Source organism: Sceloporus occidentalis, unplaced genomic scaffold (genome assembly GCF_023333645.1).
Source record: "Sceloporus occidentalis isolate IW3139 unplaced genomic scaffold, rSceOcc1.0.p SCAF_1, whole genome shotgun sequence".
NCBI lineage: Eukaryota > Metazoa > Chordata > Lepidosauria > Squamata > Phrynosomatidae > Sceloporus > Sceloporus occidentalis.
In genome coordinates, this window is record NW_028316981.1 from 294,560,057 (window position 1) to 294,574,757 (window position 14,701).

At 42.4% G+C, this 14,701-nt stretch overlaps 1 protein-coding gene across 3 annotated transcripts in view; it reads left to right on the forward strand.

Moving 5' to 3' along the window:
• The window catches only part of FYB1 (FYN binding protein 1), a 96,093-nt gene that overhangs the window by 26,468 nt on the left and 54,924 nt on the right, over positions 1 to 14,701 (forward strand). For 2 of the 3 annotated variants that reach the window (XM_089496279.1, XM_089496294.1), the window contains exons 2-3: positions 1,572 to 2,694; positions 9,090 to 9,270. In XM_089496279.1, coding sequence (XP_089352405.1) covers positions 1,572 to 2,694; positions 9,090 to 9,270 — 1,304 coding nt within the window. Of the gene's footprint in view, positions 1 to 1,536; positions 2,695 to 9,089; positions 9,271 to 14,701 lie in introns of those variants that run through there. The other variant, XM_089496287.1, reaches the window with a different exon arrangement.

A 14,701-nucleotide genomic window follows, 5' to 3' on the forward strand; every position in this document is an offset into this window, starting at 1 on the left:
AGGATCATTGCCTACAGTCCAAAGATTTTTGCTCAGAACTCCTGAAGAAGGCCTTTTCCCATACAGGCCGGATCAATTTGGGCTATTTTAAAAGGATTTAACAGTTGACCATCTCAGAGCATGTGGCACTTATCTCCTTACTGTTCCCAGTTGTTGCTTGGCATATTTAGTCCAGAGCTTCAGTAGATGCCTGTCTGATGTCAGAGACCTTATCAATAGTTAATGCTACTGTCAAAATAACCTCTGAGGAAACAGGGGCATGAAATCCCACCACCATGGAAAGACATTGCTGAAGTGGGTAGAAAATTTTACTTGGTCCCAAATAAATATACCTCACAAGATACCAGTCACAGATGGTGTTTTTTATTTATTTATTTATTTATTTATTTATTTATTTACTTACTTACTTACTTACTTACTCACTCCCCGGAGGGGCCCACAGCAGCTGTTGTAGCCTACTTCTCCCAGACTAAGAGCTATCATCTCCTTTGTAGCACAGACTTGGTTCTGGACATGGCAGTAATTCATTCCACAGGACTTGTCAGTTCTGAATAACTACAGGAGAACAATGTTTAGAATAATCTTTTTAGAGAGAGCTACCAGTTTTTCCCAGAGCTACTGTTCTGCTTATTTTTCTCACAAAAGGATAAAAATAGCATTTGGTCTCTGTACCTATACTATTAATGTCATGAGCTTTGGCTCACAGCAACTATTAAAATTTGGATACCTTGAGACTACAAGTCAAGACAAAGATCCAGGCACTGGCCCAACAGCACTGTGATACTAATTTTGCATGAAATATTTGACAAGAAAGTATGAAAGAGAGCTCTTTTGACTCTCCATGTCTTCCAAACTAAAGGAAGGAATGTCAGGATGAGTAATTTTGCCCATATTTGTTGTTGATAATGATGATGTTGTGTGCCTTCAAGTTGTTTCCAACTTTTGGCGACCCCATCATGGGTTTTTCTTGGCAAAGTTTGTTCAGAGGAGGTTTGCCATTGCCTTCCCCTGAGCATGTGACTTGTCCAAGGTCACCAAGTGGGTTTCATGGCCAAGAGGCCATTGAACCCTGGTCTCTGCAGTTGTGTATGCACACACCCAAAATCCTGGGCCTCAGAGGTAGACATTTGTTCAAGAAGAAACTGTTTGTTTGTTTTAAAATTCAGAGTTCCCACACACACCAATAGTATTTGTATTCCAGGGATATAGGATTGCTGAGTTCAGGCCTATAGATTTTTGGTAATGTTGAGTTTAAATATCAGTTCCATATTCCGCAAACAGAACAGGAAGAGAAAGAAATTACAGCAGACAAAAGCTGGGACAGATCCAGTCAGCAAAGCTGCTCTCATCTGCATTAGATGCTTTGAAATATGCTTTAACCACAACAGCTATGAAGCAAAAAGTTGAACGTCTTTAGCCATACAGGAAGCTAAATGCTGAGGTATCTCTAACCAATCAGGAGTGTCACAAGCCTCAAACCAGGAAAGCCTTCAAACAGTACAGAAGACACGAACGTTGATGTAAAAGACTTCTCACTCTGCTTTCTTTTTCATCTTCTTTTTGCACTGCAGGATGCCAAGACAAACGTGAAATCCATCATGGCGAAGTTTAATAACAACCCAACTGAGGAGGTCCACAACCGACAGGTCAAAATTGGCGGGCAACCTTCTTTGGTCACGAGAACGGCATTTGAAAAATTTACTCAACTAGAAAATGCTGGCATACCTGTCAAACCCAGCAGCTTTAACAAACCTGCTCCTCTTAAACCGTCTTTGGGCACAAAACCTTCTCTTCACAACACGTCAGACAAGGATGCAAAGCCACCCCCGTTGAAGAATAGTCCTGTCACCAGCAAAGTTGCTGCCTTGGCCCAAGCAGTCAGCAAAGAAGCTAATGAAAGACCTGGATTCCCTAAGCCTTTGGGTCCAAAACCTACAGAAAGACTACAACAGGAACCCAAACCACTTTTCCCAAAGCCATCTGAAAATAGGTTACCTGGATCCTCTATGCCTCTGAAAAATGATACTAAACCTCCAGGACTGAGGCCAGGCTTGAAACTTGAATCCCAAGAAAGTGAAGTGAAGCCTCTGTTTCCAAAGGTCAAGGAAAAAATCTCTGCTTCACAGGAAAATGAACTCAAACCTCTTTTTCCAAAGCCTCCTCTTAGGGAAAAACCAGGCCTACATCCTGGTTTGAAAAATGGAGAAGAGTCCAACAAAAATGTGAATTTGATTCGGGCACCTTCAGGCTCAGTAGGTATCAAACCAAAAGTGAGCTCCTTTCGGACGCAAAAAGAAGCTGAAGAAAAGAGCAATAGTGGAACGGATTCCACAACTGGCCCTTTCCCACCTTTGAAACATGTTGTCAGTACTCTGAGCAATTTATCTCCAGTCCACCAGAAACCTTTGGCACAGCAGAATGAAGAAGGGCAATTGAGTGTCACTAAGAACATTTCCAGATTCAATCAAGAGGACTCAGGGTCGATGTCTGGTGCAACCTCTGCTAAATTTGTCAGTTCTGTCAAAGTGGCGACAACAGGACCCTGGGCCAATAACACAGAAAAGGAAGAGAAAGACAAGAATTTGCCCAAACGAAATGTGTTGCCTCCACTATTCAAGATAGGCCCCCCTCCACAGAAACCCAGCAGGCCTCCAACAGTTGACCTGGAAAAGTTTCAGAAAAATAATGGAGAAAGTGAGTGCTTTTTTCTTTTCTCTATTTATTCATTATTTTATGAACAACAAAAGTTCCTTCATATCAACTGGGGACAGCATAAGCCCATATCATATGGGAGGTTTTCTCTTTGACGTCTTGCATTTTCTTTCCTTCCTTCCCTGTTTCCTTCCTTCCCTTCTCTTCCTTTCTTGTACTAGTTTGAAGTGCATGGAACACTTTGGGATTGCCTAAGATATTTTGCTGCCTGAGGCAGGGAGGGAAATGAGGCACCCTCCTCAGCCAGCAATGTCATTTTATTTTATCACAGGAAGCTAAATAAATAAATCCCATAATCCTCTCACCCAATTGCTGGCAGTAAAAACACAATAATAATAAATGAAACTAGGCATTGTACTGGTTTGAGAGTTGGATTTTAAGACTCCATACAAGCAAGGTTTGGTTCCCTGCTCAGTCACAGAAACCCACCGGACAACCTTGGCAAAGTCACAGAATTTTTAACAATTAAAATTTCAAATTTCAAAATTTTATTTTTTAAATTAAATAAATAAATTTTGATTTTTTTAAAAAATATATTATTTCTGAATTTTCTTTAAAAGCATCACATTTTAACCAAATCTTCACTATGTATATGCAAATATGTTTAGGTTGTGTGTATGATATTGTAATTTGAAGGTATAATTTTAATTTTTGCCAGTTGTTTATGTCATGACTGTTAGCATTACATTAAGTGATATATAGGAATTATGATTTACGAGAAACTTTAGTTCAAAAAAGCATTATTAAGGATTCTGTATGGTGTGAAGTGGGAGGAGGTCAACCGGAGGGGGGGGAGTTACACCATGTGTTATCACACTGGATGACACCTACCCTAGTGACGCCGCTATTGCCAACATCTGCGAACCTGTCCCTTAAAGACCTGTTCTGAAGGTTTGTGGGAAAGATGGAAAAACCATCTTTTGGGGAGCATCTGAGGTCCACTTTGACCATCAAGGTCAATTTTATTGCACCAGGGCTGCACTGCCAGTGCAACATGGGATTTTTAGGCCAATAAAACCAAGCAATATCCCTTTCAAACATAAATTGAAGGCAGTCATAAAATTGCTTATTAAAAATAGAAGGAACAGCAGAGCAGTTTTAAACATGTTTTAAAATGGTTTTAAATGGTTTCAAAGCCCTGCAAGAACAAAAAAAGTCTTCACCTGATGCTGAAAACAAGCTAGGCACCAGATAGATCTCTCTAAGGTTAGAGGACATGTCCAAAACTAGAAGCCCCCAAAAATAGTTCCCATCCACTCACTATTCTGGGGAGCTCTGAATAAGGTCTCAGATGGACATCTCAAAACACTGGCTGGAATATGGTCTTGCATTTCCTTATTGTACCATACATGCATAGGCCTCCTCACTTTTCAGTTTATGGATAGTTTTATCTTGGTCCTGCTTTAAGAAATGATTGGAAGATCATTTCTGTCTTTTGCTTGTCCTTGTTGATATTTAATTCAGTACCTTTTGTCCATTTTCTAATAGATTATTAACTGTATACTTCCTGACAGTAAGAGCTGTTTGAAAGTGAAACAAACTCCCTCAGAATGTAGTGGAATCTCCTTCCTTAGAGGTCTTTAAACAGAGGTTGGATGGCCATCTGTCAGGGATGCTTTGATTTAGATTTCCTGCATGGCAGAGGGTTGGACTGGATGGCCCTTGAGTCTCTTCCAACTCTATGATTCTATGATTCTATGTATAGCTCACCAACTATTCCAGTTTGGCAGGACATTAATCCTCTGTCCTCCAACTTTTTCAGCTGCTATTAAAATGTCCTAGGGGCTAAACAGACTGCTTCTTTGGAGCAGCCTGCTGCCACCGCTTTCAGTGTCAGATTGGGGCTGTGGCAACTACATGCCACGGCCCTGATCCAGCCTTTCCCCGATGCTAAAAGGAACTATAAAATGCCGCTCCTTTTCGTGCCAGGGAAAAGGTGCCTTTGCTGTGGCAGTGGCACTTTCTGGCGCTCCTTTTGGCATTGCATCATCTGGACACAATGCCAAAGGAGCACTGTGATGCCGTCCGTCATGAGGTTAGACGTATGGCATGATGGAAGTGTCGGGGCAGTGTTGGGGCATGCGTTATGTGGACGCCTTGTCCCGACTCTGCCCTGACACCGGTGTATAACGCTGGTCTATACAGCCTTCTAGTTTCTCTTCCTCTCTTCTTCCCCCTGCCCCTCGTCCTTTCCTCTTCCCATCCCCCACCTCCATTTGTCCTCAACATACTTCAATTGCTGCAAAATGAGTACAAAGTGGAAAAGTAATTTACAATCCATTAAGCTGAGGGGCGAAGAGGGGTAGAATCTTGCCCTTGCCAGTATGCTCATGCAAAAGCAGACAGCTGCAGCCTCTCCTAGCTTGTCTGTTCTTCCTCATTAATCACTGTTGCCACCTTGACCACACTTGGAGGTTGTTTGGCCTCACATGTCACAATTTTCACCAGTAAAATGTTGGAGGGTATAAAAGCTTTTCATGTTATTGCTATACCCACCTCCCATAAAAAAAGGGAGCAGCATAACAGAGCAGGGTTAACCCCATTTTGATGCTCTGTTCAGATCCAGAGCCTCCCTTCTATAGTGCCATTAAAGAAAGAAGAAAAAATGAAAGCATTAAGAGTTATGGTCATGCTTCTCTTATGCATTATTTAACTTTGGTATGAATGATATCATTTCCTCCACCCAAATGGCTTTTCTTTTAACAAGGCTGTATTTTGGGTAGGTGGGTGGTAGGACAAGCAATTCTCTCTCTCTCACACACACACACACACACACAGAGAGAGAGAGAGAAAGAGAGAGTAGCAGTGTATTCTTTATTAGTAATGAAAGACTACAAAGCACCTTGTAAGAAATAATGTGCAAGCAACAAAATATAGTCTGCCATATATTAAGTAATATGCAAGACAAAGTGAAGGTAACTATAAGCAGCCACCTGAAGAAGGCAGATAAATAGAAAGTGGATTCTGTCACTTGAACAACAAGAGAGCATTATGCAGGAAGGAGGTAGATTGGAGCCCTCAGTGATCAGTGCTGGAGATAAGTGGATTTTGAAGCCAATCTAGTTTTTATGGTCATGTCAGGTTATAGCCCTTTTCTAGACAGAAGGTATGAGGCCAATTAATATCAGTTTGTTACATTATTTCTCTGAGTTTTTCAAACACACATTTTTTTGCCTGATCTAGGCACAGAACAGGATTGGGCTGCAACGGGAGAAAGTGGGTGTTATCACACACAAAACTGCTGCTGAGCTGCCAGCCGAACATTACTCGTCCCCGAGTCATGCTTATCTTGCCAATTTTGGTAGCATGGATGCTTTCAGTTCTTCAAAATCAGCCATCTTGGGGACAGGTGGTGGTCAGCTGGCAGTACAGCAGCAATTTTGTGTACAATAACACCCACTTTGCCCTATTCTGGCCCAATCCTGCTCCATGCCTGGATCAGGCAAAAATGGCTGTGCAATAAACTCGCTTGTGGAAAACACATTTGTTTAGGCAGTACATATGACTTCTGAGGTTTTGGAGACTAAGCAGGCAGAATGGTTTCCCAGACTGCTATGCTGAAAGATATATGTATAGTTTTGCAGAACTGGAAATCTGAAAACATCCTACATATTGATTTTTTTGTATTCAAGATATTCTAATGTTAAATTGAATTATGAAGCCTGTTGTTTTTTGTGGTTGAAGGAATTGATAATGTTTTAAAATGTGAGACTCTTGGAACTTGAGATTTGATTGACATGGCTCTTTCTGATACAATAAAGAAAAGGTATATGCTGATTTTTTTAAAAAATAAATTGTATTAAAAGGCTTTCTTATGGGCTTGGTGCAAGTATAAACAGGGACTTTTCCCCTGAGATAATATTAGCTACCTCACCACAGGAAGCATTTTTAAAGGAAAAAGTGGGTTAAAAATTGGAGATGGTTATGCTATGATGATCCTAAGTATTTTGAACAAGATAGCTGGAACCTTAAATCCAGAGAGATAATTCTTAAGGAAGACAAAGTTCTTAATTGATTTGCTTATATGCTACCTTTTATTCCTTCATCCAACTCATTGATAAAGATGTTGAATAGCACTGGGCCTAGGACAGAACCCTGTGGCACCCCACTGGTCACTTCTCTCCAAGATGAAGGGGAGCTATTGCTGAGCATCATTTGGGTTCAGCTGGTCAACCAATTACAAATCCAGTTTTGGGATGCTGCTTAAGCTTTGTGAGCTTTGCTGAGATTTGGCTGGTAGATTTGAGCTGCACAGCTGCCTACTGCCTTCTTTCATCAGACAGGTTGAAAGAAGAGGTAGCAGAAGAAACAATGTGTCTGTGGAACACTTGAAACTGTGTGGGGAAGACATATCTCTGGAGAAGACAGGAAAGGAGTATCCAGGGTTGATTCTTGGAAAGAGGCTTCACCTTGGAGAAGCTCCTGTAGTTAAAGTATCTCCTTTTTCCTGTCCACACCAGTCTCCAATCCAGAACATATGTCCTCTGTAAACCCCCTACACACGCACTGGCATGACAATCCTTCCTTGCCAGGGAGAAGCTTCTCCCTTTGCACCTGGTTACCTTGGGATCTGCAACTGAGGAGCTACCTGAGCAGCGACCAAGAGGACTCTTCCTCACACTGGCCCTTGCTGCAAAGCTAGCATGAGTAAGAGGCTTCTTAGAACCTTATTGCACACACAATTTTAAACGTTCTGGGGACCGAAGGAAGACAGACTACCTTCCGTCAGCCAAAAATGGCACCCGTCAGGACTGGACATGAATGGGTGCACGCCAGGGGACGGAACGGGGACTGTTGGAGGACTGAATTGTGTGCGATAAACTCCGTTTTCTGCAGGACGCACGCACACATGAGTGTCCTCCTTCTGTCCTCAGAACATTTTAAAAACAGTGTGCGATAAAGTCCTTAGTCATTGCTCCATCAGTTGCTCAGTTGACTGGGTGCAAAGGGAGCACTAACCGAGACTGATTGTTTTGAATTTGTAATAGAACAGTAGACCTAATATCAAGAAATGTGTGTTGGGGAGGCACTAGAGGTGTTGAACAAGAGGATGGGGAAGGTAGCCAAAAAAAGTTTGGGGACCATTGTTCTAGTTGGTGTTTTTGATTCATATGCTCTCCCGGAACTCTTCTCTCAGAATTCCTTTTGCCCACACTCATCCTCTTTAGAATTTGCTATAAGCAGTTCTGGGAGAAAAGGCGTTGTGCTCTATAGAAGCTATAGGAAATATTATTTAATATGTTGTTATTAATCTGTTTGGGCCATGAATTCCTTTATTAATCTTTTGAGCCATTGACTACACCTTTTCGGAAAATGCACTTAAACATAGTTTTCAAATTAACAGTAAAAACAAAAAGAAAAAAAAATAACCTGTTTTTTCTCCTGAGTTCTGGCATCTTCTGAATCAACTCCTTGGAACCCCTAGGCAATCAGCTCACACAAGCATACCATATTGTTCAGCATTTCATAGATGAAAACTGGGACAGAAAACTGGCCAAGCAACATCAGTGTGTGGTCAAAATGAGTTATTAATGACAAAGGACATACAAGCTATGAGATGCTGCAGCAGTTTCCTTTTGTCTGAGCCTATTGGGAAGGGCAAAATTCCCCATTCTTCTCCTCTCTCCCCACAAAATGCAAACTTTGCACTGTGAACTCAGTTTATAGCAACTAAAGTAAGCCAGGAACAAAAGGGGAAGGTGGGAGGAGGAAAGAGAAATAATGACATTTAAAAGCAGCTGAAAAAGTGGGATGACAAGATTAACTGGGACTGTCCCTGCCAATTCAGTACATTTGGAGCTATAGCATGCAACTATTGTTCATTCTATTTAGGAACATTGTACCTTGGATTTAGCTGAGTACAAATGAGGAATGAACCTAAGTACTCATCTGAACTTGTGTTTACCATCCCTTCCCATGTGTAGCTTTGACTTTTGCAGCTTTGATTATTCATGGATTTTATTAATATGTTCTCTCTAGGAATATCTAGGTCCTCCAGTGCAACTCTATGGACAACGTTAACCAAAGGTCACACTGAAAGAACTAGAGATTCCTAGAGTGAACATTCCACTAGGCATTTGTAGCTCCTCCAGCACAATTCTATGATTAACACCTGTCAGATGTTGACCACAGAGTTGCACTGGAGGACTTAGAGATTCCTAGACAGATGTTCTCTCAGATAAAAACATAGTTTATTTGTTATTTCCAGTTTTTCCATATTCATGGGCTCCTAACCCCAGCGAATGTGGAGGGACGAGTGTACATACAGGGTGAATGCTTGTACTGTGTAATGTACGAACAACTGAACATCTTTATTATAACTTCTACTTAAATATGTTTGTCTTCCATCACTCCATCCCCCCCCCCTTTTTTTCTAGGCTCTAACAAATTCCCTTCCTCTGGATTACCTCCTCCACCTCCACCATCCAGCTCTGCCACACAAACTGCTGCCCCTCAGCCACCAGCACCGGCACCGGCACCAGCACCTCCTCCACCTCCAGGTTCCCATCCGTCAGCACAAGCTCCACCAGTCCTTCCTCCAAGAAACATCAAGCCAAGGTGTTACACTATGTCAATATACATTAAATCTGTTCTCATTTTTACTGGTGAATTGGGGGGATTTCTTTGTTTATACTGCTTGAAATATTTTCCCCCATACAATCATTTTGAAACATCCTTTCTTGGGCATTGGTCTTAGTATTTTCTTTCACTTCTATATAACAACGAGTGTGCTGTTCCTGAACCCTGGAAGTTGTATAAATGCCCAAATAGAAATGATGCAGAAGCCACATGTTTTTAATCATGTGCCTGCTGTGTTCATGTGTATAAAACAAAGGAAGGGATCTTATTTTAACATAAATAGGAGATGCTAAAAATTTCCCTTGCATTATTCACATTTGAATGGCCCCTTATGTAGTACCAAAAAAGAGGAACTCCATTACCAGAAAATAAGTCTAAAAAGCCATAGATTTGCACCAAATTTGCATGCATAGTTGCTGGTGTTAGAAATAATGGCTATAATTTGAATAGAAATGAAACATGTCTCCCCATAGTGGGTACGATTACATCAAGGTGACCTGTGTCTCTGCTGCTTCATCAACTATCTAGGGGCGGGTCTACACTGGCCAGAATACTCTTGGAGCAGCTATTCACAGGTACATCCCTCTGGAGACCAGGTTCTGATTCCCAGATAAGACATGAAACTTACTGGGTGACCTTGGGCAAGTCAAATATTCTCAGCCTCAGGGAATGGCAATGGCAAACCTCCTCAGAACAAATCTTGGCAAGAAAAACTCATGATAGGTTCATTTTAGGGTTGCCATAAATCAGAAATGACTTAAAGGCTCACAACAACAACAAAAGTCACAGAAGAATATCCCACCAGTGAGTATTAAGAAGACATTGGAAGGAAGAATCTGGCTTCCTGGTATGGAAGTAGGGATGGGTGGGAATTTAACACCGAAGATGGGTTTTAATAAGAATTGTGTCATATATTTGAGGAAGAAGATTATAACGCGGCTGCCCACCTCGCTGGACCGGCCGCTTTGCTGCTGAGAGCTGGCGCGGCTCCCGGGCCCCAACTTCCGGGTTGGGGCTGCCCTCTACCCTGATTGGTGGCGCTGGACAGAAGGGACCTCCCCTTCCGCCCGTGCTGCTCTGGTATGGGTGGAGGCAGTCTCGATGGTGAGACTCTGGTCCTCCAAGGCAGCTCATTGGTGGAGCTGCCTTGGAGGAGGAGTCTCTCCATCAGGTGAGGGGCGGAGCCATGGCTTATATATTGGCCATGCGGCCAGGCTCCGCAGCCATTTAATGCTCAGCTCTCCCACCCGCCCTCCGCTTATGATGGTGGGTTTCTTTGTCACAACTTGGGGCGGCAGCATAGGCCAGGATCTGGTTGGTTGGATACCAGGGCTATGGAGCACTGGTTTGGAAGTCAATAGGGACCCGGGGGCGAGCAGGGCATGCATTGTGGCCATTGCGGAGGCTAATATGTGGATATGCCTCCCGGTGACTAGGGGCCTAGAGAATTAGAGAGCGCCTGGTGTTTGGGCTGCTAGTTGGCGTTCCTTAGCCCCTAGGTCACCCCAATGTCTGGCGGTCACCAGACAAGCTGCTTATCGAATAACCGGGGGATTATTCAATGCTTCAGATCCTGACCTTATACTTAGAGCCAACCCTACTGTTTTTTGTTGGATTTTGCTAATAACGTTGTGGCCTTTCTTCCATCTTTTTGCTTCTTGTGGTTTTTAGCGCCGGCCTCCCAGGTAAAAACCACAAACACTCCTGACCCATTAGTCTTAAGCACTATACAGATCACCCCAAAGGGACAACCTGCAGCCTCCCCTTTCCTGGCTGGATCAGACTGTGGCAACCTCACACTCACAGATTTGTAGTTTTGTGAGATATTTAGCCTTTTCTGTCAGAGAGCTCTGGTTCCACAACAAACTACAGATCTCAGGACTCCATACCATGCATAGCCATAGCAATTAAAGTGATGCCCAAGTATGGATTTTACTTTCTGTGATGCCCAAGACACCATATGGATTTTACTTTCTCTTTAATATATAAATGCTCGATGATATAGGACAGGTCCACTTCTATTCCAAACCAGTTCTGTTCTTTAGTTAACCAGAGAGCAGTGCTTTCTTATACTAAACAGAAAGAAGAAAGAAAGAATGAAAGAGAGAAAAGGGAAGAGAGAGGAAAGGAGAAAGTCAGAGAAGTGGTGAAAGAGAAGGTAGGGAACAGAGAGAGTGAGAGAAAAGCAGGAAGAGTGAGGAATATCAATGTGTGTGACTAGATAAGGATGCATATGTGAACAAGAAAGAGATACGGTGGGACTGATTTGGCCCAGACCCCTTGGGGTCCTCATATCACATACTGCTTAGATGCATGTTTCTCTCCAGTAGATTTGAAGAAGAAAAAGTTCCCCTCCAACCCAAATGTTTCTGCCCTGACACATGTGTGTAGGCATTTGAGCTGTGTGATATTGCTGCTGCAGATATTATCAGTTAAACAAATCATCCTGTTACGTGCAACAAAAGCTAGATAGTGAGGCAGTTCTCTGCTCAGAAAAACTAACATCCACTGGATGGCCCTTGTGGTCTCTTCCAACTCTATGATTCTATGATTCTATGATTCTAGTTTGAATGACTGGACAATGGAATTTCCACTCTTTCCTGGATACATTAGATGCAGTGATGTAATCTGATTTTAGGCCACTGTGGCCAGTGACATTTTAGGGTTGCCAGGGTGAAACTGGAGAGGGCTCTTGTACCTTTAGTGGTTGCACAGAATAGGGAATATCAACAGGGATTGCTTGTTACCTTGTTCTGTGACAAACAAAACTGAAATTCCCTCTTCTACACAACTATTAAAGGTACAATAGCTCTCTCTAGCCAGCAGTTAACCTCCAAGTGTCCCTCCTTCACCAGCCCTTGGTAGGGGCACAACAAGGGGGCTACAATTGGTGTGAATCACACTAGGTGACACTGTAAGGGGTGTGTGTGACACGATTGCTCTCCAGACATCTTCCTTTTGGCAGAAACTAGTTGTGGCATTTACCTATGTCCCTTAAAAAACTGAAAGATGATATGAGTGGGCTGAGGCTCAGTGGGAAGGGAAAGTAGAGGCACCAGATTAAATTTTTTTTAAAATATATAAAAATATTTTTAATTCTTTTAAAATTTTCTTTTAAAACATCATATGTTACCAAATGTTCACTTAAACCAAATGAAACAATGTACAGTTGCCCCTTTAGCGAAAGGGCAACCTTCACTATTTTCAATGGTGTGTGCCCCATTCAAGCCTATAGGGCTTGAATATGCGTGAGCCTCTGTTTTTGCAGGAGGGGGTCCGGAACAGAGCCCCCACAAAATCAGAGGGCCAACTGTACATAGAATCATAGAATCGTAGAGCTGGAAGAGATCACAAGGGCCATCTAGTCCAACCCCCTGCCATGCAGGAACTCTCACCCAAAGCATCCCCGACAGAGGGCTATCCAGCCTCTGCTTAAAGACCTCTAAGGAAGGAGACTCCAATACACTCCAAGGAAAGAGTCTGTTCCACTGTTGAACAGCCCTTACTGTCAGGAAGTTCTTCCTAATATTGAGGTGGAATCTCTTTTCCTGCAGCTTGGATCCATTGTTCCTGGTCCTGTTCTCTGGAGCAGCAGAAAACAAGCTTGCTCCCTCCTCAATATGACACCCCTTCAAATATTTAAACAGGGCTATGGTATCTTAACCTTCTTTTCTCCAGGTTAAACATCCCCAGCTCCCTAAGTCATTCTTCATAGGACATGGTTTCCAGACCCTTCACTATTTTAGTCACCCTCCTTTGGACATGCTCCAGTTTCTCAATGTCCTTTTTGAATTGTGGTGCCCAGAATTGAACACAATATTCCAGGTGGGGCCTGACCAAAGCAGAATAGAGTGGCACTATTACTTCTCTTGATATAGACACTATACTTTTATTGATGCAGCCTAAAATAGCATTGGCCTTTTTAACTGCCGCATCACACTGTTCACTCATGTTCAACTGGTGGTCTACTTGGACTCCTAGATCCCTTTCACATCTAGTCTCGTTCAGCCAGGTGTCCCCCATCGTATATCTGTGCATTTCATTTTTCCACCCTAAGTGCAGTACCTTACATTTCTCCGTGTTGAATTTCATTTTGTTAGCTTTGGCACAGTTTTCTAGCCTATTCAGGTCATTTTGAATTTTGATCCTGTCCTCTGGGGTATTAGCTATTCCTCCTAATTTGGTGTCATCTGCAAATTTGATAAGTATGCCCCCAATTCTGTCATCCAAGTCATTAATAAAGATGTTGAATAGCACAGGGCCCAGGACAGAGCCCTGTGGGACCCCACTGGTCACTTCTCTCCAGGATGAAAAGAAGCCCTTTGGGTTCGGCCAGTCAACCAATTACAAATCTATGTAACAGTTACCTTGTCTAGCCCGCATTTTACAAGCTTGTTTGCAAGAATGTCATGGGAAACCTTGTCAAAGGCCTTACTGAAATCAAGATATACTATATCCACAGCATTCCCTTCATCTACCAAGCTGGTAATTTTATCAAAGAAAGAGATCAGATTTGTCTGGCATGACTTCTTTCTCTGAAACCCATGTTGACTTTTTGTGATTATGGCATTGCCCTCTAGATGTTCACAGACTCTCTGTTTAATGATCTGCTCCAGAATCTTTCCTGGGATTGATGTCAGACTAACTGGACGATAATTGTTGGGATCCTCTTTTTTTCCCTTTTTGAAGATGGGGACTACGTTTGCCCTCCTCCAGTCTGCTGGGATTTCTCCTGTTTTCCAGGAGTTTTCAAATATGATTGCCAATGGCTCCGATATTACGTTTGCCAGTTCTTTTAATACCCTTGGATGGAGTTCATCTGGTCCTGGAGACTTAAATATATCTAGATTAACAAGGTGCTCCTCTACTATCTCTGAAATTCCCCTATTCTGTCCTTTGCTCCATTATCCTCAGGTTGAGCTCCCTTTTCCTTTTCTGAGAAGACTGAGGCAAAGAAGGTATTGAGTAATTCTGCCTTTTCTCTGTCCCCTGTTACAATTTTGACATCTTCTCCACGTAGTGGCCCTACCATTTCCTTCTCCCTTTTGCTGTGGACATATCCAAAAAAGCCCTTTTTATTGTTCTTAACCTCTCTAGCAAGCCTGAGTTCATTCTGCGCTTTAGCTTTTCTGACTTTACCCTTACACATGCCTGCTATTTCTTTGAATTCCTTTTTCGTGATTTCCCCCTTTTTCCATTTCTTATACATGTTCCGTTTCAAACTTAGCTCAGTTGAAAGTTCCTTATTCATCCATTTTGGTTTCTTGAGACACCTCCCATTTTTTCTTTCTCACTGGAACTGTTTGAAATTGTACCTTCATGTTTCTCCCTTTTGAAAAACTGCCATTCATTCTGAACTCCCTTCTCTTTTAGTATTTCTGACCACGGGATCACCCTCAATACTTCTCTA